The sequence below is a fragment of the Zonotrichia albicollis genome, chromosome 13 (assembly GCF_047830755.1).
Source record: "Zonotrichia albicollis isolate bZonAlb1 chromosome 13, bZonAlb1.hap1, whole genome shotgun sequence".
Taxonomy (NCBI): Eukaryota; Metazoa; Chordata; class Aves; order Passeriformes; family Passerellidae; genus Zonotrichia; species Zonotrichia albicollis.
In genome coordinates, this window is record NC_133831.1 from 8,029,441 (window position 1) to 8,051,627 (window position 22,187).

The 22,187-nt window shown below is 53.9% G+C and overlaps 2 protein-coding genes across 8 annotated transcripts; one reads left to right on the forward strand and one right to left on the reverse strand.

The window, feature by feature from the left end:
• The first annotated feature begins 96 nt into the window (after positions 1 to 96).
• Positions 97 to 13,984, forward strand: COG4 (component of oligomeric golgi complex 4). The gene is made up of 19 exons (XM_005490812.4): positions 97 to 286; positions 737 to 819; positions 1,458 to 1,572; positions 2,442 to 2,616; positions 3,209 to 3,402; positions 3,810 to 3,915; positions 4,985 to 5,142; positions 5,627 to 5,685; positions 7,115 to 7,248; positions 7,769 to 7,887; positions 8,196 to 8,362; positions 8,999 to 9,164; positions 9,455 to 9,517; positions 9,985 to 10,101; positions 11,677 to 11,769; positions 12,082 to 12,165; positions 12,474 to 12,575; positions 12,968 to 13,096; positions 13,305 to 13,984. Exons 1-19 carry the CDS (start codon positions 140 to 142, stop codon positions 13,437 to 13,439), a joined length of 2,346 nt encoding a protein of 781 aa, XP_005490869.3. The 5' UTR covers positions 97 to 139; the 3' UTR covers positions 13,440 to 13,984.
• On the reverse strand, positions 10,903 to 21,998 carry FCSK (fucose kinase). Of its 7 annotated transcripts, none has more exons than XM_074550960.1 (23): positions 21,855 to 21,998; positions 21,620 to 21,777; positions 21,472 to 21,522; positions 21,261 to 21,386; positions 21,067 to 21,139; positions 20,678 to 20,775; positions 20,449 to 20,529; positions 20,241 to 20,360; positions 19,920 to 20,061; positions 19,466 to 19,593; positions 19,268 to 19,366; positions 18,652 to 18,822; positions 18,511 to 18,578; positions 17,998 to 18,368; positions 17,553 to 17,763; positions 17,285 to 17,451; positions 16,965 to 17,192; positions 16,687 to 16,830; positions 16,413 to 16,532; positions 16,153 to 16,340; positions 15,860 to 15,959; positions 15,120 to 15,343; positions 10,903 to 14,937 (listed from the first exon to the last, which is right to left on the reverse strand). In XM_074550960.1, the coding sequence occupies exons 1-23, from the start codon at positions 21,925 to 21,927 to the stop codon at positions 14,821 to 14,823; spliced, it is 3,258 nt and encodes a 1,085-aa protein (XP_074407061.1). In that variant the 5' UTR covers positions 21,928 to 21,998; the 3' UTR covers positions 10,903 to 14,820. The 7 variants fall into 7 exon arrangements, with proteins under 7 accessions (XP_074407061.1, XP_074407060.1, XP_074407064.1 ...); XM_074550959.1 differs by having other exon boundaries at positions 19,268 to 19,369; XM_074550963.1 differs by lacking the exon at positions 10,903 to 14,937 and having other exon boundaries at positions 15,200 to 15,343; positions 15,900 to 15,959; positions 19,268 to 19,369.
• Positions 21,999 to 22,187: the final 189 nt, after the last annotated feature.

Below are 22,187 nucleotides of genomic sequence, written 5' to 3' on the forward strand. Positions count from 1 at the left end.
CCTTCTAGCATGGAGATCTGCAGGAGCGTCAGCTTCCCTCACCGCCAGGCGGAGCCGAGCGGTACCGAGGGTCAGGCACCGCCTTTGACGGTCTCGCCGGGCCTCACGGCGGTATCGCCCGCGTCAGCTGTGTGCCAAGATGGCGGCGGCCACGGCGCCGGGACCGAAGGCGCCGCTGGGTGAGAGTGGCGGCCCCGCCGCCTCCGCCCTGTCCATGGAGCGGATCCAGTCGCTGACCGATCTGGCGGACCTGGAGGCCGCATACAGCCGGCTGTGTGAGGAGGAGGTGTGTGCGGCCGGGCAGGGAGGCAGCGGAGCCCCGAAAAGCGGATACCCCGCTGTCACTGTGCCCCTCATTGCTGCGCACTCTCTAGAGGTGTTTGACACAGACTTAGCCGCCCCTGGGTCGGTGTCACCTCCGCGGATCCCTGACTCGCGAGCAGCCTGAAGATTCTGGGATCTCCTGCACTGGAAGCTCAGCCAGGGGAGGAGTTTGTGGGATACTGACTTAAAAGCGGTGTGATGAGGATTCCAAAACCGATGCTTTCAAATAGAAAAATCATAAAGATTTAGAGGATTTAAGAGAGCTTAGAAAGGATTTATTTGTCATATGAGCTCTTGGAAGCACTAATGCCTTGTGTCCTTGGCTTGGATATAGCATCTGTGATAAACTGCTGGTCTGGAGGAGAGCTGAAGTCACATAACACCTCCTTCATCATTTTTTTATTTTTTTCAGAAAGTTGTGCAGGAAGAGCTGGATGCCCTCCTGGAGCAGCAAAGCACTATAGAGAATAAGATGGTTGCCCTTCATCGCATGGGGTTAGTGTTCCAACCCCTTCCTTCTCCTTGCTGCATGGCCCAGATACTCCTGTCAGTGTTGTAGCAGAAGCACGTCCATTCTCAGAAAATATCAGGCTTAAAATCAGTTTGTGGTTGAGAACACAAGTTGGATCCTCATCCCCAGTTCTTCCCAGCAGCACTGACAGCTCTGCCCTCACCCAGACCCATTTTGTTGTAGGCTCAGGAGCTTTTTGAAAGTGTCATCTCAGAGGCTGCCAGGTTTCAGCATCATTTATTGGATCAGGTGTCTTGTGCCAGGCTGTGCCAGGTGTGAACAAATATTACTGCCCTGCAGGGTGAATTTGTGCAGGCAGGCTGGGAAATCATCCTGAATGGCCTTTGTGTCTAGCAGAGCTCCAAGGAAAGGTTTCCAGCCTTCACCTCCACTTCAGAAGGGGAGAATGTCCCAAGGGCCCAGTGGCTCGTTCGTGCCCTGTGTGGTGGCAAGGCACAGCTGCTCTGTGCAGCCTCTCCTCCTGCTCTGCTCCCAGAGAAAGGCAGTGGAATGAGTGGCAGTGTTGTGACAGGCCCAGCTGTTCCTGGAGAGACAGCCATGCTCCTTGCACAGCCCCAGGTGGTTCCTGTGTGTCTCTCACGCCCAGCTCTGTGTGTTTCAGCCCCAGCCTGCAGCTGATCGAGGGGGATGCCCAGCAGCTGGCAGGGATGGTCACCTTCACCTGCAACCTGGCCGAGAACGTCAGCAGCAAGGTCCGGCAGCTCGACCTCGCCAAGGTACTGGGCTGAGGGGCTGGGGCTTGTCAGCACTCTGTGCTGTGCCAGTCTAGGGTGCTTTCAGTGCACCTCCCCCACTGTCTGTTCCTGCTTAGATGCAGGGCTGCTGTGTTCTGTGTTTGTGTGTTCTGTGCTCACAGCACACCAGATGTGCCCTGTCTTTGGTAGGCTGGAAGCCGCTGTGGTTTTGATTTTAGCTGTGTCTTTCTGGGCTCCTGGCTACTGCATGGTATAAGACTGATAGAATGGTTTGGGCTTGAAGGGACCTTAAAGCTCCTCTTGTTCCCAACTCTCCTGCAGTTGGCATGGACACCTTTCACTAGACCAAGCTGCTCAGAACCCCATCCAGCCTGGCCTTGAACATTTCCAGGAATGCTCCTCCATATAATGGCTGGTTCTCCAGCATCCCCTCCTATCCATGCAGCTCCTGGTAGAATACCAGGATACCCTGGATAGAGTTACTAGCAATCTTGGCAGCTACACAGTGCTGAGGACAGTGGAGATTGTCACCCAAGCCAGGTCAGGAATCTGTTCTGTTCCTTGTCTGGGGACAGGCTGAGGGGTGTCAATGCCAGCACTTGGCACAACTGCTCAGATCAAACAGATAACATGTGGTGTCCTCTCTGGTCTCTGCTGTTTGTTACAGACAGCTGTGGCCTCCAGGTTCAGCCTCATTTTTGACATATACTGTTCATCCTGTGGAGCCACTGGTCGTAGCACTTTTTGAGTAGTGTGGGATTTTTGCTTATGTAGTAGTTCTGCTGTATAGAGAAGTGCTTCAGTCTCTTTTTCCCTCCTGCTGTCTTCTGAGAGCTCCCTCTCCCTGTCCATCCCACAGCTGGAAGCATCACTGCTTGCCTTTCTTTCAGAACCGGCTCTATCAGGCCATTCAGAGAGCTGATGACATCCTTGACCTGAAGTTCTGCATGGATGGAGTTCAGACAGCCCTGAGAAATGAGGACTATGAACAAGCAGCAGCTCACATCCATCGCTATCTGTCCCTGGACAAGTCAGTGATTGAGCTCAGTCGTCAGGGCAAGGAGGGTAAGCACTGTTTGTGAGGAGATGCTCATGAGTCACCTTTCCAATGGATACCTAGAGGCTGCTCCTTTCCCATGGTTGCCTCAGCCCAACAGACAAAGCAGAAAATCTAATGCTGGCCAGAGATCTTAGTATTTTATAGAGTGACTTAGGGGTGAAGGTTTTTGAAGCATTATTACACCAGAATTATCATTAATTGAAAAGGAAGCTCCTGGCACACAGCTGTAATAGTATTTCAGGTGCTAACTAAGCAAAGGACAAAATGGTCAGGCCAGAAGAAATGAGGGAGAAGGCTCTGTCAAGAATTGTTCTTGTGTCACCGTGTGCTACCAAGCAGAGCAACTGGAAATGAGGGGGTAAATTGGTAGATTCCTAAGAGGAAAATCCCAGTGGATGTGTTGTTGTCCTTCATGCAAAATCACAACATTACATCACTCACCAACCTGTCTGTCTGTGCCTGTAGAGGAATTCCAGTGTGTCTTCTGCAGCTTGGGGCTGCACAGTGCTGGTCTCTCTCCTGGGGAAAAAGTAGCCCTTGATACAATACTAACATTGTGCTGTCACTTTTCTGTTTCTTTTCTGTCCTTTTGACCAGGGGGAATAATAGATGCCAACCTGAAGCTCCTGCAGGAAGCAGAGCAGCGTCTGAAGACAATTGTTACAGAGAAATTTGACACAGCAATGAAGCAGGGAGACCTGCCCCAGGTGGAACGGTTCTTCAAGATCTTTCCTTTGCTAGGCTTACATGAAGAGGGGCTGAGCAAGTTCTCTGAGTACCTCTGCAAGCAGGTAACAGGCTCTGTGACACCCAGGGAAAAGCAAAACCCAGTCTATGTCAATAGATGTTGTGGAAGGAGATTTTGGCAGTGGCTTGTTCACCTTAGAAAATAGCACTGGCCTTAGTTCATATCTCTCCTTGTATTTGTATGCTGGGATGGGCTTTCTGGTGTCTGTGTCTTGCTCTGTGCACTTGCTTAAAAAATATCCAATGAGCCTGGAAAGAGAAGAGCAAGTTTCTGCCTTTCCTTGAGCCTTGAGTTTTCCAAGAGAGGAAAGGATCCCTGGTCAAAGCAGGAGCAACAGCAATAGCTCTTGCATTGGGAAGGCCAATAAAAGCTCTCTAGGGCAAGGACAGAGGACCTGTGGGTTGAAGAATACCTTTGGGTGTTCAGCTGACTGCTCCTGTTGCCATGCAGGTGGCCAACAAAGCAGAAGAGAACCTGCAGCTGGTGATGGGGACAGACATGAGTGACCGTCGAGCTGCTGTCATCTTTGCAGACACCCTGACACTCCTCTTTGAAGGTGATCTTCCTTTCCTCCTTCCTGATTTGATTGCAAATAGTCCATGATGAGACTGTCCATCAATTTAAATGCTTTCCATTTCAGCTCACAAAATGCCTCATTCTCCTTTGAGCTACAGGTGTCTCACTCGAGGGACAGAGACACAGCTGGTAGGATTTATTCTAACCAGGAGAGGGCATCACAATAAGCAAGTTCTCCTGTGTACATCTTGTACAGGCACAAAGTGCATTTGCAAAGGATTTGTTGGCTTCCCCCAGGAATCAGACTCTTCCTTTCTCTGCATCCTCAAAACAAATGGATATTCCCTGGAGGTTTCTTCAGACTTGCAGCTCTCCAGACAAACAAATCAGATCCCTTAGGGACGAGCAGCTGTTGGTGCCTCCAGGCCTGGCTCTTCAAGAAGCACCATGGGAACTTGAAAGCAGAGAAGGGAATATGAATGCTCTGTGGGAGTGCCACAGACAGTACTTGAGATCCCATGGTGATAAACCACCTTCTCTGAAATCTGCTCTAGTTCCAGGCTGCACCCCTGCCAAGTTACTCTCCCAGTCTGGCACCAGTAGAGCTTTCTTGCCAGTAGTGTTTAAAGCAGGGGGAGCGTTGCTAACTATTGCAGTAGAGTGTTTGTGAGAAGAAGGCAATATTGTAGAAGTACTTCCTTGTGGATGAGCTTTTCCTCCAAGGAGTTCTTGCCTTTGCTAATGCTTGCTCTCTGCAGCAAGTGTGTGCCCAAGAGCCTTCCCTGGGCTGATTTTTCCCTGTAGCTTTGCAGGTGCTAAAAGCTGGGACTGCATTTGGGTGGCAGTTGTGCCCCCTGGCAGATTTAGCTTGTGTGGCTTCGTCCTGGGGAAGCTTCAAACCTTGTATCTTGCTGGGCTGAAGGGCAGCTGGGGCTGGCACACAGGGCATGGCAGGAGTTCTCTTTAGGGACAGAGAGATGGCTTCTGCTCCAGGAGATCTGTACTCTATCTGTGGAGTGAATGATCCTTTTTTAGGTCTGGTCTGTGGAGCTGTGGAGCTCTGCTGTGCTCTGGGAACTGCTGGTTGAGTGTGTGTCCCCTCCCTGCAGGGATTGCTCGCATTGTGGAGACCCACCAGCCCATTGTGGAGACCTACTACGGGCCAGGGAGGCTCTACACCCTCATCAAGCACCTGCAGGTGGAGTGCGACCGCCAGGTGGAGAAGGTGGTGGACAAGTTCATCAAGGAGAGAGACTACCACAGGCAGGTGAGAGCAGTGTGAGGCTGCCTCATGCAGCCAGCTGTGCCCTCCAGCCAGCTCTGTGGGTTCCCACTGCCATAGAGGCAGCAGAGTTTGGCCTTGTGTGTTGAGAGAATCCTTGCTTTACTCCTTATTTACCCTGATAGCTGCAGGGGTTCAGTCTGTAACTGCTTTGTGAAGCAGAGAATGCTTCATTTGGAGCATGGTAAATGCACCCTGGGCACTCTGTGCTGTGCAGGTCTGTGGGGTGCTTTCAGTACACCTTCCCCCCTGTCTTGTTCCTGCTGTTACTGTCTCATGGTCACATACTTGAGTGCCTCTGGTCAAGTCCCATCCCACCACCCTTCCTGGAGGGATGAGCTCTGCCTTGGAAGAGGAAGAAGTGAACTTATGTGATTCCCTTCTCTGGCAGTGCTTCCTCCAAAGCATTCCTGTTACCCCCAGAGAGTACAAGTCATCAGCAAAGACTCCCTTTCTTTTGTGATTGCAGTTCCAGCAAGTCCAGAATAGCATGATGAGAAGTTCTTCTGCAGAGAAGATTGAACCAAGGTACAAAGAAAAACTCTTTATGCTCTCTAACCTTTCACTCTGGAGTTGTTATTAACACTACTTAACATTTAGATAACCCTCCCACTCTTCCAGAAGCTTTGTGGGTATTAATTTTAAAAATCCAATTGTTAGGTGCCCTTCACTGCCCTTCTGTAAAGGAAGCTTCTGTAGTGGGGCTTTATTTTGCTTAGTCATTAATTCTAAGCCTTGGCTCTAAGCATTCCTGGAGGGCTGTTGATATCCCTGCACATGAAGGACTGAGATTTTAACTGCCTGTGCCCACTGCCCTTCCACGGCCAGAGTACAGCCCTTGGAGCCCACAAAACACAGCAGCTCTCTTGACAGATAATTTATGACAGAAACAGGAATAAATCTTTGGATCTTACCTTATCTGTACTGCTGCTGCAGCAGCTCCATACCATCAGTTTCTTGACAACAAACTGCAGTGCTTTCAATCTCCCTCTTTTTCTTCTTATCGTAAATATTTACATAACCCTTTAAGCAAGGCCATTTGAAAGTGCACCCAGCCCTTCTGGGACTGCCTGACTTAGAAACATGCCTTGAAAGAAAACAGGTTCCTCAAGGAAGATCTATCTGTGAGCCTGCATAATTAATGTTTCTACTTACTATTTGCTCTGAGTAACTCTGCATGCATGCCAGTTTTCTGATTTTTTTTTAATCTCTAAAATAAAGGTAGTGTTTCCTTCTCCCACCTGTGCACCATGAATTTTACAAATCCAAGCAGGATTTGTAAAATTCTTCTGTGCACACTGATGAAAAAGCTGATGTGTCAGTCTTTCTTTTTTTCAGCCATCTCTGATCTGAACACTGTGTTCTGCATTGTAACATGCTTTTTTTATCTCACATTTCCTGAGCTGTTGAGCTTAAACAGATTCTTCATCATCTGCAGAGAAACACATGAGTCTGTGCACAAAAACACACACATGGAGATGGCAGGGACCAGGCATTTCTAACACTGGCTACACAGGGCTCACGGAATTGTAGCAAAACTGAGGTAGGGAAGGACTAATGAAGACCTCTAGTCAAACCTCCCACTCAAAACAGGGCTCATTTTGAAGTTACATCAGGTTGCTTTGAGTCTTGCAGTCCTTACCACTGTGATTTCAACGTGGATGTCCTCAGATCTATGAGGAAAAAGAGGGGGAGTGTTGCTAAATCTCGGAGTAGAGTTTGTGAGGAAAAAACAATTGTAGAGATATCCCCCAGATCTCCCCCAGGAGATATTTTGATTGTGTGTGTGCATTCTTTGCACATACCAGTTATTCTGCTGAGCTTTGCCACTCAACAGCACAGATGGAAAGGGGCAGTACTGATCTCATAGTAAGGGAACAGAGAACTACTTAACTGAATTAAATTAGTGCCTCTCCTTTTGTAGTCTTGCTGTCTTGATTCTTGCTGTTTCTTCCAGGGAGCTTGACCCTATTTTAACAGAAGTCACTCTGATGAATGCCCGCAGTGAGCTCTACCTGAGGTTCATCAAGAGACGAATCATAGCTGATTTTGAGGTGGGAGATGCCATGGCCTCAGAGGAGGTAAAGCAAGGTAACACCTTGAGTACCAATATTCATAGGCTCTGCTTATCAAAGCCAGAAATGGAGATATACCTGAGTTAGTGGCAGAGCAAAGGGACACGGGGTCTGCAAAGACACTTTGGGAGTGCTCTGTGGAAGATCATTGGGTAGCCTAGACTTTACAAACCTGTTTTCAGCACTGGTTGTTCCCTCTAACAGGAAAACCAACATTAAGAATGATTGTAGAGTATAACAAAGTAAAGTCCCCAAAGAGAGGAAGTACCATTTTGTCACTGCAGGCACAAATCCTGAAGGTGGAGACCACAAAAAAAAAAGGCTCAAGGTTTTGGTACTCTGTAGAGCTCTGGAAATCACTTTAGTCACCTGCAAAATCCAGCTCAGCAACTTCAGCTCCACAGTTGAGGCTTGTGATTTGTTTTAGGCTGGGCTTGGCAGGTGTGTGTCTGTTGGGTCCCATGAGACAAACAGCAAGGGGACTCAGTGGAGCTGTCTCCTGGTTCCTGCTGATAGGTCTCTCTTTTGTTCCACAGAGCATCAAAAATACCTGGACAAGCTCCTCAACAACTGTCTGCTGAGCTGCACCATGCAAGAGCTCATTGGCTACTACATCACCATGGAGGAATACTTCATGAGGGAGACTGTCAACAAGGTGGGGGAAAACCTCTTAGATGCTTTTCTGTGTGTGCTCCTCAGTCCTCTGGTGAGCATCCCAAGGAAGGGATATGCATACATGGCAAATCTGCAGTTGTTGGGAGAGTCTTTTGTTTCCCTTGGCCTTGAAAAGCAAGTGGTTGTTTCTGAACTTTGACTTCAGACATACCCCAGGTATCTTCCAGGTCTTTGGGCTACTGCAGCCTAGTCTGAGTGGTGCAACCACACAGGATGCAGGGGGAAGGGGGCAGATGGGCAGTTTGGTCTCTCAGCACTGTTGGGGCACTGAGAGAGCTTTCTTTGCAGGCTGTTGCCATGGACAGCTATGAGAAGGGCCAGCTCACCTCCAGCATGGTGGATGATGTGTTTTATATAGTGAAGAAGTGCATTGGGCGTGCTCTGTCCAGCTCCAGCATAGACTGTCTCTGTGCTATGATCAACCACTCCACCACTGAGCTGGAGTCTGACTTCAGGTAATGAAAACACAGCAGGTTCATTGGAAGGGGCCTCCACCTCACATTCTGCAAACAGTAGCTGCTGGCAGATGGTCTTGCTTGTGTTCTTTGCCTTTGAACCTCTGGCTTGTCATCTCTATGGAAGATCCTTGTAGGAAGCAGTGGCAGATGTGGGAAGCTGGATCTGAGCATCTTTTCTCACAGCAGTGGTGACCCACCTGTAGGACAAGCAGAGAAAAGAACCTGATGGCCCAAAATCCCTATGAGATGGAGTTGCCTTGTAGCATTGGGGTACTACCCTGCCTGAGGGTACATGATCACCCCTGGTTGTTCTCTGGGTTACTTGGTGACTCAAACTTGGGTGAGACTGCAGAAATTGTCTTGCTATTTTTCATTCCATTGTGGGAGTGAGGAGCTGTGTCTGAAGACAGCAGGCAGCTGCAGGAAGGACATTCAGGAAAGCTCAGAAACTGGGTGGCTATGTTTTTCTTTCAGCATTCTGATGCTGTCAGGAGATATTTGCCAGCATTTTTTTTCCCCTTTGAAGTTCCACTACCTTGTTCAGGTCAGATCTCAGACAGAATGCTGTCCCAGGCACAAAGCATAATTTTCTTTTTGCTGCTCTAAACCCTGGTGTGTTCTGCTTGCCTATAGGGAGGTTCTGTACAACAAGCTGAAGCAGGGCTTCCCAGCCACGACCTTCCAGGACTTCCAGAGAGGGGTGACCAGTGCTGTGAACATCATGCAGAGCAGCCTGCAGCAGGGCAAGTTCGACACCAAAGGCATTGAAAGCACGGACGAGGCCAAGCAGTCCTTTCTGGTGGGTTTGGTGGCTCTTCTGGTGTAGAAGGATGTTGAGGAAAAGCAGTAAACTGTCTTGAACTCTGTACTAGCTGGGGGTTCAGCACATTTGCTCCATTGCTGGAGTTTAGCTTCATGCAACTCAGTGAATCTGCAGTGCTTGAATTTCACAGTAGCAACTCTGTCCCTTAAGAACTTGCATTTCAGTCTGTACTGTTAGCAGGGCATGGATTAAATGGGTGGATTTGGGGGTGAGGAGCTGGGAAGTTCCATTTAATCCAGCTTGGGTTTGTTTTGGGTTTTTTTCAGGTGACCTTAAACAATGTGGAAGTCTGCAGTGAAAACATCATGACCCTAAAGAAGACTTTGGAGGTGCAGTCTCTATTCTTTACTGGTTTTTCCTCAATCAAATTTGTAATATCCTCCCTTGGTGGAGGCAGGGGTCATGTAAACCATCTGGTCTTTGATATGCCCGAGTTCCTGAGGTCTTTGCCCTCCAGCCTTGGGGAAGGAATTTTAAGCTGGCAGAGCAATTTCCGGCTGACAGCAGCAGCCAGAAATACCAGTTCCTCCAGCCTGACTGACCTGGTGCAGGAATAACCTGTGCCATCACGGAGAGTCTGCAGTTCTGTGATACTGGGCTAGACAGCCCCTGGCTTCTTTTCTTGCTGTCCTTTCTCCCCTCAGCTGGAGCCAGCAGCTTCTGCCTTTGCAGGAGCAAGAGTTGGGCTCCTGTCCTATCCCACACGCTGGTGGGCAGCCAGAGCTCAGCGACACAAAGGAATAAAAACTGCCCAGGTTGTTAATTTGGAGCTTGCTCATGGATCTCTTCCCTGCAGAGTGACTGCAGCAAACTGCTTAGCCAAGGATTTGGGGGTGAGCAGGCACAGGCCAAGATTGAGAGCTGCCTCTCGGACATGGCTGCTGTCTCCAACAAATTCCGTGACCTGCTGCAGGTGAGTGTCTCTCCACATTACTGCTGGCTCTGGTGTCTTCAGGGAGAACTCTGGCAGGAATCACTTCAGCCTAGGGCCACACCATGTCTGACTCCAGGAGTGCTGGGTAGGGTGCAGGAGGGAGCAAATCAGTCAGCTTTGAGGCATGGAAACAGCCCCAGCCCGTTTACACAGCCACACCAGCTGGCAGCTGCATAAAAAGCACTGGAAGCAGCTGCAGAGCCAGAAGATATGTTGCTTCATTTGTCTTCACTCAGCATGGGCTTGCAGTTGGTTCAGCATTTTCAGGAAAAGAAATATTAATAGCATTTCCATCTCCTCCATTCTCCCTCGTGGCACAGCACATTGTCAGGTTGTCCACAGCCTCACTAAGTAATGCTGAAGACAGGCTGTTGGTAGAGAAGAGCTGCCCTTTTCTCAGATTTCTCCTTCTTTCCCAAATGCAAATAGCCCACAGCATGGAACAGAGGACTCTGGCTAAATCCAGTCTCCTGTGGCATGCTGGGGCCTGCTGTCCTAAAATGTCACTGGTCTCTGGCAAAGAGAGAAGCAGAAAGACCTAGTACCTCATGTGGAAAGAAACCAAGCAAAGGAGAATATTTTTAAGTAGGTTTGCCTTTGTAGTTCACGCAGGGGTCAGATTATTTTTTGTTTGACTTTGCAGTTCAGTGCAGGCAGATGCCTTCAGTTCAGCACTGCCAGCAAACCCTCCTGGGGACTGTGGTCAGTATTAAAACCAAAGAGCTTATCAGTAAGGAGTAACACTCTCCAATCTGACTCTAGTGTGGTTTTAAAAGTGGCTGCAAAGCAATCAAGAGGCTGAGGAGGAAGCTCCTGTGCTGCCTGAGTCACACACACACTGAATTTGCCTCAGAAAAGGACAATTGCCAGCAGGGCCTCCTCAGAAATGCCAGTTTTAGTTAAAATCTTCTATCAAATGCCAGTCAGAATCGGAACTGACTCGGTTTCATAGTGAGTGAGTTTTCATGACACCTTGCTGAGCCAAAGAGGGGTGGCTTGGCAGGAGAGGCTTTAAGAGCTCTCATCACAGGGGACAGAACAGCTTTGCTGACAGCCTGCTGCTCAGGGGAGATGGCATGTGCTGGGGTTATGATTAATTCAGGGAACTAACCGTGGTTACAGCTTTTATCTTCCTTTTAGATTCTCCTACTGAGCTAAGCTGCAGTGGAGGTGGGAGGCATCACTTGAGTTCAGTCACAGTGCCCTGGCTGGTGCTGAGTGAAAAAATGGAGTTTGCATTTTTACCTACCCCAGGTGCCTCACTCCTGCCAGGATATCTGCAGCTGTGTGGGATGGGGTGGGCAAGCACAAACCCCTTCAGACCACACTACAAGTCAGCACAACAGCAGCTTCTGGGCCAACAACCTTCCTCCTCTTCTTGTCATGGTGTCCTCAGAGCCTTCCGGCACCGGAAGTGTGTGGGATCTGAGCCCTCTGGTGCAGCTTCCTGTTCAAGTCTGTGGGCCAGTTTCCCAGGCTGGGAAGCAGCATCAAGACAGCCTGTTTGTAAATGTTTTGTGCCTCACTGTCCTTTCTTCTTGCTGTCTCGTTCAGGAAGGTCTCAATGAGCTCAACAGCACAGCCATCAAACCCCAGGTGAAGCCATGGATCAACTTATTCCTCTCTGTCTCCCACAACATCGAGGAGGTGAGGCTCTGTGTTCTCTACTTCCGGCTGTACTTGAGCACTTTCTGTCTTCTGCTCAGCAGCACAGTCAGAGCAGCCTCTGTTTCCTTCCCCTCAGTTATCTGCTTGGCACAGAGCACCAGTAAAATACCCAGATCTTGCTCTGCAGCCGAGCCTGGAAAGGGACATTTGGCTACAGAGGAGCAGAAGGGATGAAGTGCAGCTTCAGGAGGGACCTCCCTTCCTGTCCTCTGGACCGTTGGCTGTGGTTTACTTCAGGCCACATAAACAATGTGGCCTGAAAATGCATGCCTTTCTGCATTTCACTGGCAGGAGGAGTTCAGTGACTATGAGGCCAACGATCCCTGGGTGCAGCAGTTCATCGTCAATCTGGAACAGCAGATGACAGAGTTCAAGGTGAGAGGAGGAGGTGGCAGCCTGCCAGGCTTTGGCCAGACCTCCACGTGGCATCCTCCAGCTCCTCCCTTGCTTGGCAAGCAGAGGTGTCCTCCAGTGCCTTGCAGAGCTCGTAGGGATCCAGTCACTCCCTTCTCCTGCAATTCTCAAAGCCTGCTTGCAGGCCCCAAGGAGTACCTGGATCACTTCTGTGCTGCTCCCCACTTGCCAAGCCTGCAAGTCCTTATTTGCAAGCTCTCCTAGCCTTGGGCTTTAGGGATCTCTGCTCAGTTTTTCCTGACAAGAATGACACAGGTTTCTGCTTCCAGGCTGGACTGTCTCCAGTGATTTATGATACTCTCACTGGTCTTATGACCAGTCTCATAGCTATTGAGCTGGAGAAAGTGCTGCTCAAATCTACCTTCAGCAGGGTAAGCAAAACACTCCTCTACCATGTAGTCTGTCTTGACTGCAAACTCCCAGTAAAGGATGGGGCAGGGCAGATGCAAATATTACCCTCTACCCTCAAATATTACCCTATAAGAAACTCTCCAACCACCAGTGACCAGCTCAGGGATGCCTTTACATCAGTACCCACAGGGACAAAGTGGGTTTGGTAATGGGACTGAGAAGAGCTGGCACCAATAAGGGGACTGGGTTTTAAGATGGGTCTAAACATAAGCCACCCTACCTGCAATAAATGGTTTAACTGGGACCTGCCTGCTCAGAGACTTCCCCCTGCCTCCCTGTGATTTTAACTGGTGTCTTGGCACAACCCCATGGTCTGCCTGGAGAGTTGACAGATCTCACTCTGTGCCCACAGCTCGGTGGTCTGCAGTTTGACAAGGAGCTGAGGTCCCTCATAGCCTACCTCACCACAGTCACCACGTGGACTATCCGTGACAAGTTTGCCCGTCTTTCCCAAATGGCCACCATCCTCAACCTGGAAAGGGTGAGCTGCACTTGTATGCTTCTACTGGGGGACTGTGGGAACACCACTGCACTGCACGTGGCTTTACTGAGTTCATCCACATATCATCACACCCACAGGGTGTGGAGAACCTGGAGAAGTTTCCATGTATCTGATGGTGCTTGAGTTCAATCTTACCTATGAGGACGGTCAGTGCTGAGCCATCTCTTACAGCTCCCTGTTTTTCCAGGTGACAGAGATTCTGGATTACTGGGGTCCAAACTCGGGTCCCCTGACATGGCGCCTGACTCCGGCCGAGGTGCGGCAGGTGCTGGCTCTGCGCATCGACTTCCGCAGCGAGGACATCAAGCGGCTGCGCCTGTAGCTGGGCAGAGCCTGGATCAGCACCACGCTGGAGCTGAGGCTGCAGTCCTGGAGCCTGCCCACATCCTGTCCTGGGGCTCCCTGTTTGAGGCTGTGGGGATGGGATGATGTCTGCCCTTCTGTCCGCTAAAGGGTTTTCCTGGGCTCGGTGAGAAGACCTGCCATCCTTCTGTGGGAGCAGAAGGAATCTCTCATGCTGAGGGCAGGATGATGCTATTTCTCAGAACACAGGCTAGTGCCTACTCCTGACTCTTGTGTGCTCTGCTGCCCTGCAGGAGGCCACAAGCCAGGACGGGGCTGAAATACGGGTCTGCTGCTGCAGCTGTGTTCCCTCTGTGCCCCCAGTTTAAGGGTCAGCTACTGGAGTCACAAATGCTGAACCCTGGCTCTCTCCTGGTGGTGATGGGAACTGTTCTGTGGAAGGGAGAAGGAGTGATTTCCTTGGGAAGGTGCTTGGAAAATCACTAGAAAGCCTCTGAAGGAAGTGGGGCTGTGTCCCTGCTGGCTCTGTACAGCTACTCTGTAAATAAACCTTGCTTGGCTGAGGCGCAGTCTCCAGTGGTGTGTTCAGCTGTGGGCCTGGAGGGAGCTGGCAAGATGTGGGACAAGAGCTCTGCTCTGCTCCAGTTCTTCTCTTCTACCCTGTGCCAGGGCATCCAGAGGATCTTCCTTGTCTTGCCTGGCTGCCTTCTGTGGCTGCTGTCCTGTGCTGTCTCCCTCAGCCAGGGCCAGGGAAGGGGAAGACCAGCTCTTGCATGCAGGTTCTGCCATTCCCACCCCTGGAAAAGCTTTTCCCATGCAATGCTGGGCCTTTGCTGTCCTGTGAAGAGAGAGCAGCCCTGCTAGGGACAGAGGGGCACAAACACATGCTGAGAACCATCTTTTTTATTCAGACTGTATGGACTAGTAACTTGCTTTCACCAGTCACTATTTCACTGCTGAAACAGTGCCTCAGGACAGGAGAGGGTCTTGATTTCACATCCAGCTGCATCCCTGGTGCAGGAACATTGCATGCTGAACTGTCAGTTTGGGTCCCTGCTGCTGAAGAGCAGGAAGGTTCCTGCTAGATGCAGCATCACAAATGCTAGCTTGTTCCCTTTGGAGAACTGTAAAAACTGGAGTGAAACACCAAAATCAGGCTGGAGGCCCTGGCAAACTGTCCCTCCAGCAAGGCCACCCAGCAGGGGTAGTTTTGCCTGCCTGCACAACTTGTCACAACTTCTCCAGGCTCTGGCTTCTGGGGCAAGTAGCAGCACAAAAAGGACATATGGAGACCTAAGGCACCTGATGGAGCTGGCAGAAGAAGCTTCCCTTAAAAGCAGTGGGAATTTCCCTGCACTTGTTCTGGGTATCTGCCAGGAATGGGCCAGGGCTGAAGGCCTTCACACAGCCCTGTCCCCTCCAGGGTGAGCACTGTCCTTGGTATCACATCCCAAGACCTCCACAGAGAAACCACCCGTGTCCACTTCAATGCTGTGGATGCTGAAGTTGCCCAGTCCCTAGAAAAAGAGAGTCACAGGTTGGGGCAGGAGCCAGCCAAGAACCCCTTCTCACCTGCAAGGTCCCAGGGAGGGCATGGGAACAACGAGCAATCACACCCCATGTGTGGTGGGGAGAGATGCTCCTCATGCTCTGTGGGCATGCTGCACACTGCCTGCAGCAGTGGGGGCTCACAGCTCACCTCAGTGTTTGCCAGGATCTGCTGCAAAGCCTCTTTCTGCCGGGGGGCTTTGGTTAAGATGTAAAGGAAGCCTCCACCCCCAGCCCCGGCCAAGCACTGCCCGTGGGCGTGGGGCCGGAGCGCGTCCATCATGCGCCCCACGGCCAGCGGCTCGCAGCCCGGGGCCATGCACTTCTTCTGCTGCCAGTAGCACTCCAGGCACCTGCCAAGGAGCATCAGGTCACCTGCAGAGGAGGGAATATTGCTAATTACTTGTCCCTGTTTCTCACCCAAAGGACAGAAACATGCTCAGCCCAAGCTAAATTCTGCCTTCTCTTTTCCAGTTCCTCCCAGCTCTGCTGGCCAAGCAGGCAACCCCAGCTCTGTCACGTTGCTATTTTTAATCCTCCACAGGGGGAGGATTTGCCTGCTTTAATGCTCCTGCTTCCTCTCTGCAGCAGCCAAACAAACCCGCTGCACTGACCAGGCAGGGCCCCCAGCCCTGTCACCAGTGGTGCACTGCTAATCAATCAGATTCAGCATGTCTAACCCCCTCTTCTTCAAAATCTTTGTTCAAGCCTGAATTTTGGGGTATTGCCTGGTGAGGGTGGGCTTGGGGGAGGATTTGAAGCTTCTGCAGCTGCAAGAGCCTGCACCTCCCAGCCTTCTTCCCCTCTGAAACTGCACAGCCTCTCCCTGGGAAAGTTTGTTTTCTTCAGCTGTTAAAAGGGCCAACGTGGCCTAGGGAAGGGGGCTCACACCTTGCCTCAAGGCCTGGGCACACTCCTCAGCATTGCTCACCAGCGCGTCAGCATTTTGCACGATGGAGGGCAGCCTGGCGTACCAGTTCCTCACCACATCCTGCAAGAGGCCAAATGTCCCTGTCACTGTCCTCCTGGCTCTGGCAGCACCTGGGGAAACAGTGCTGCACCCACGGCCTTTGGGTGCCAGCTCCCTCGGGGGGGCCAAAGCTCTGCACAAGTGAAGGGGATGCCATGAAAGGCTAGGGGGAGCAGAGGCCAGCCCGTGAGACCCAGAGGCACCCAGGCATTACCTGGAGCAGGTTGCGGGCCAGGCGAGTCTTCCCCGTGTACACCAGCAGCAGGTGATCGTTCAGAGTCTGGGTAAAACCCTCAGGGACTGAGATCTGCTCCACTTCCACTCTGAGTGGCAGCTGGGCCTTCGACCTCCCGATTTTGATGCCAGGAATGAGCCCACCAACCTGGTCCTGCCAGCCCCCCCCTGCAGGGCAGAGGGTTGTCAGTCACTGCTGGGACCCCCAGCTTGTGGGTCAGCTGCTCCCCCAGGCCCTACCTGTTGTGAGCCTCTGCTCCAGGTGCAGCACAGCATGGATGAGGGACTCAGTGCTGGCAGCCTTCCCTGCTGCCCGGTACAGGGATGCCATCACTGCTCCTGCCAGGATGCTGCTGGTGCCTGCAGGGGGCACAGGTAAGGCCAGGGCAGTGAGGCACTGCTGTGTCCCTGGGGGTTGGGGGTAGCAAGGGGGATGCCCCATGATGGTGCTAGCAGCAGGAGACACTCCCAGGCACCAGTGAGGGGCTACTCAGCCCCTTCCCTGCAAACCTACCAAGGCCAGACCCATGGGGCAGCTTGGACCAGGTGTGCACCTCAAATCCACCCCCAAAATTCTCCATCAGCTGGTCGTGTAAAGGTGTCTGTGAGGGGAACTGCACAATCTGGGTGCAGATAAAGGCAGCTTTGAGCAGGGCTCCTGAAAACAAAAAAGAATTAAAGCTGATGCTTGCTGTGCTACCTGCTCCCTCATCCCACCGGCCCCAAAAAGGGCCATCCTGGCACCAACAGGACATTGCAGGTACAGAGCCAGGCTGGCAGGTGACCCCTCACCTGGTGCATGTGGCTGGCAGTAATCCTGTAAGTGCTCCAGCTCCCCGCACACCAGATCTGTCACCACCTTGCCCTGCGGTGTCCCACTGAGGGTGACCAGGCGCAGCTCCGGCTGGGCAATGCGCCGCACCCGGGCGCCAACGGGCCGGCACCCATCCACCAGCACTGCCACGTCCACCACAGCCCCCCCGTGCTCGTAGGTGATGGGGGGTGTGTCACTCCAGCCACCTGCAACACTCACCATCAGCCTCCTGGGGCACCCTTCCTCCTGTTCCCTCAGGAGTGAGACAAGGATCATCTGACTCAGGGAATGAGCTCACCAGAGAGGTCCAGGCGGGCTGGACACACCGCCTGCACCCAATGCCCCAAGGGTGGCAGCTCCACCTGTTCCACGGTGATGAACTGGCATGAGGACATCACTGCCTGCCGGACGAGGATCTGCTCGGCCCCCTCGTAATGCCGAGCTGCTCTTACCAGCAGAGCTGGCCTGGGATAAGAAAGATGCTGAGCCCACTGCCACATCTCCATGACAGCACCAATGCCTGGAATGGGAATGGGGCAGCTGCCTCTTGCCAGCCCCAGCCTCACCGGCTCATCCACTTCTGCCGCTCAGCTGCCAGCTCCTGGACCCCCCCAGCGATGTCCCCGCTCTCCAGGCGCCCAAAAGCTGAGGCCCACTCCCTGTTGGCAGCAGGACCACTCCGCAAGCCCCCTTCCCCTTGTGCCATGCAGCCCAGGACCTCAGCAATACAGGCAAGTGCCCGTGCTGCAATACCAGCATCACCGGCCATGGAGGCGACTAGAAAATAAAATAAAAGGAGGTTACAAAGCACAGTCAGGCTGCACTGCACCCCAACCAGCTTCTGCCATAGCTATCCCCAGGAGAGCGGGACTTGAATGGCTTGCACCCACCCAGGCTTGTTGGATGCCCTGCAGGTACATCCCTGCAATAGGAGGGCGGGGACCACTGAAGGCAGTGGGGAGCACTGAACAGTCCTAATAATGAAAAATGCAGCTTATGAGTCCAGCTCACCTTCATCCAGCGTGTCCAGCATGGCCTTGTGGTAGCCCTCATGGACGGCACTGCGGGCAAGTGGCAGGAGACTGCTGTCCTGGCGCCCCAGCAGCACCCGCCGCACCTTGTGCTGGCCCTGCAGGAAGAACAGGGCCTGGCGGGCACCCAGCTCAGCTTCTGTGTCCAGGCAGGGCAGCAGCTCCTGCCAGGACATGCGCCAGGCTGTTCTCCAGCGTGCCAGCTGCTCAGTGGGCACCATGGCCAGGCCCAGCAGCCACAGCACATCCTGCAGCCCCAGCGCCTCACGGGCGTGCAGCACCGGGAAGAGCCGGGCACTGAGCAGGCAGCGGCTCCTCCGCGGTGTCTCGGCATCCCAAAGATCCCCTTCCCTGATGGAGGGAGAAACCATCAGCACGGCCCTGGGGCTCGAGGACACCTTACATGAGGGGAGCTGGAATGTGGGACGGGTTGGGGTGGTCATGACACCTCAGGATCCGGGTGTCCTGTCCTACCCTGACACGTGGCACCTACCGCACACCCGTCCGTTGGAAAAACTCCGCCCAGGGCATGTTCAGGTAGGTGGCTTTTTCCACAGGGCTCTGCAGGGACACAGAGGGGCTGGTCACACTTTGGCTTTGCTGGGAGCCTTGTGCCACCTCACTGCCCCCTTACCTGCCAGTCGTCCAGGCGGCCGGTGAGAGTGAACACGCGGCAGGGCAGGTCCCGCAGCCGGACGTGGTGGCCCTGCAGGACAACATCACGCAGGGGACAGCCCCGCAGGGCTGCTGAGGAGCCCACGTCGAGGCCCGAGAGGAGGCAGCCAGGACCAATCACCAGGGGACCCTGAGGAAGAAGCAAAAGTGGCATGGCTGGTCCCAGATCAGAGCCAAATCCTGACCTTGGAATGGGACAACCACCCTGAGACACAAGTTGGTGCCAGCACAAGCCAGGTGACAGGATGTAATTTTGTCACAAGGCTGCAGAAACGCAGACTACAGAAATTCAGGCCAGGCAACAGCCTGCAGGGCTCACAACCGTAACAGAGCCCCCAAAGGAGAGGGTCTGCCTGGTTCCAGCTCAGGACAGGCCAGAAGTGACAACCTCATCCCCTTGCTTGCAGAGGGTGACAGCCACCAAAGTGCGCAGCACCAGTCAAAAGGCAGCCTCAAAGAGGAAGGGCACCCCAAATCTCAGAGCTGTGGTTCCTCCATCCTAAGCACCAATATGTCACCCTGCTGCCCATTCAGTGCACTGGGAGCTGTGGATTACCCCCATCCTAGTCAGGTACCTGGAGGTGACAGTGCTGGATGACACTGCCAGCTGCCAGCTGCACAGCTCCTTCCAGCAGGCAGTTGGTGACTGAAGAGCCATCCTCCAGGAGACAGGGCTGCTGCCAAGGGCACAGAGACACGTGGGACCAGGGCACACAGCCCAGAGCAGCCCCCAAAAAACGCACATGAGCAGGGCTGGGGATGGAAGAACATACATCCACATGGGAATGGGCTGTCTTGCAGAAGTGGAGGTGGCCGGCAGAGCTAGGCAGGTGGGTCAGGCTGCGGATGTGGTCGCTCGCAGAGGAGGTCATGTAGTCGTAGGATGCGTTGGGAATGCAGGCTGGGGGGGACAGGAGAGCTTTCAGCACACTGACAAAAAAGTGAGTGTGTCAGGATTCATGTGAGCCTGGCTGAACATCCCCAGCTAAAGGGGCAGGAGTGGAGACCTGGGGACCCGCAGCTGTGGGGTGACACAGATGACCATCAGACCCTGACCACCCCATCTCCACCCACGCAGGGAAGAGGGCCCAGGAATGGGTCACATCACATGTACTCACTACAGCACAAAATCATAGAATGGTCGAGATTGGAAGGGATCTTAAAGAGCACCCAGTTGCAACTGCCTGGGCAGGGACACTCCGCTAGAAATGGGAAGGAAGCACTCACCCACGCTAAGAGGGAAGCCACGGAGAGCTGTCCACAGCACGGAGCGGGCGCTCCTCACACTGACATCACCACCACTCTTCACAAAACCTTCCTCTGTCATCCCCCCTGCCATGCACAGCACAATGTCGAAGAACAGGGAGAGCTGGGGAGAGAAGGGACTTGTTGGGTTCAGCCATCCTGAACCCCACCCTGCGACTGGGTGCTCCCCCCCACTACCTCTCCCACCCTAATCTGGCAGTGTGAGGGCAAACAGACCCTACAGGGGTGCCCAGCAGTGACACCTGTGTGGCAAAGGTCCCATCCCCCACAGAGAGCTGTCACCTGGATGGGTGGTGCCCCCGAGTCCAGCCCCATGTAGGTGCAGGCGTCCAGAGGAGGGATGACGTGGGTGGCCAGGAGCTGCTCAGCAGCATCCGAGGAGAAGAAAACAATCCCACACACCTGCCAGGCACATCAGGGCTGAGGCTGCAGCTGTGGTGACACGAGGCACGGGGCTGGCAGGGTCACCAACACCTGAGTCATGCCATACCAGTGGGACAGTGCCATCTGGCCCTGCACACTGCTGGATCTGGGCCTCTGTGCCTTTGTAGATGATGTCACGCACCAGCCCCTAGGAGCAAAACCACCCCAGTGAGCTCTTCAGGGAACGCCAAGCCAAGCAGCCACAGCAGTGCTGTGACCTCAGCATCCAAGGGATCCAAGGATTGGGGATCCCTGCACCTCCAAGGGATGCCTCTTGAAGGGTGAGCTGCCCCAACCTGCTCATTGGTGAGGTAGACCCCATGGTTCCTGGCATATGCTGGGCTTCCGGGCACTTCAATCACTCGGACACCCTGGAAGCCATCCCAGTTGATCCCTGAGAGGACGGACAGAGACCAGGGCTCACTGGGGCAGTGTATGTACTCACACTGAGCACAACTGACTGAAAACCTGGACCACAGCAGTGGAAGTGACAGCAGCATCCAGCCTTGGCCACCTCACTGCAGGCACAATGGATGCTCCCAACCGCACCCAGGACAGCAACAGCTGAGCATCCACACCCTCATGGGAGCACAACACAGGCTGAACCAGCTGTGCTGCTGCTTCACAGAACCCCATCCCACGCCAAAGCAGGTGCTGGAAGCAAGGCCGGTGTCCAGCCACTCACCTGGTGTTGAGGGCACGGTGAGGAGCATGTCGGTGCTGCAGACCCAGACACCAGGCGGGGAGCCCACACAGAGCTGCCAAGAGAAGGACCACGTGCCCAGGGACGGCAGGGAAGGAGCCCAGGGACCAAACACCGCTTCCATCTTGCTGGGAGCCAAACCCAGCCCCAGGGCCCCGTCCCCAGGCTGCACAGACCCGGTGTGTCATGGTCCCCAGCAGGCTGTCCAGGTTGCAGACCAGCGCTTCGGCAGCGGCGCCGGGCTCCTCAGCGGGCAGGCAGGTGAAGGCACGGCCACAGTCGTCGAAGGAGAAATCGCGGCCCTGGTGGGACAGAGAATATGGGGAGTCACCGGGAGGGAGCGGGTGCAATGAGAGATCCCGTGCTGGGCTGCAGGTCGGCTCTCACCATGTGCAAGATGAGGATGCGGGCGTCCCTCAGGACATCAGCGGTCACCACCTGGGAGAGGACAGCCGGGGACAGTCAGTGGAGACAGGACAGGCACGCCCCCTCACCTCCAGCCTCCCCGGACCCACCAGCAGCTGTCACATCTCACCGTGCAGCCGGCCCGGGCGCTGAGGTGCTCGGCCGCCACCAGCAAAGCGTTCAGGGTGGCACCGCCGCTGCCCAGGCGGGCCCAGGGGTCCTCCACGGCCAGGAGCAGCGCGGGGGGGCGCGGGCCCAGCCCGCCCCGCAGCCGCCGCACCTCCAGCTCTGCCAAACGAGAGGCGGGCGGCGTCAAGAGCCGGTCCCGCCGCCGCGCACAGGGAGGGAGAAGGGGCGCCACTTGCCTCGCTGCAGGGCGGCCACGCCGCCATGGCCCTGCCGGCAGGTGAGGAGAACAGCGCTCCACTCCGCCGCCATAAGTACCGCCCTTGCCCCAGCCGGGCCCCGCGGGGCCTGCTGGGATGTTTAGTTCAATCCCCGCAGTCCCTCCGGGGCGCTCTGCGCTGAAGGACTACAGTTCCCAATGTGCACTGCACGGACCCTTAAAGGCACAGCCACCCCTGTGCCGCTCCCCCTTTCCCCCATCTCGGGGGGTCTGCCAAGGGGGAATGGTGGTTTGACGTTTTCTGCCCTAAAATGGGCTTCGGCGGCTGTGCGTATCCCTAAGTGCCCTGCGT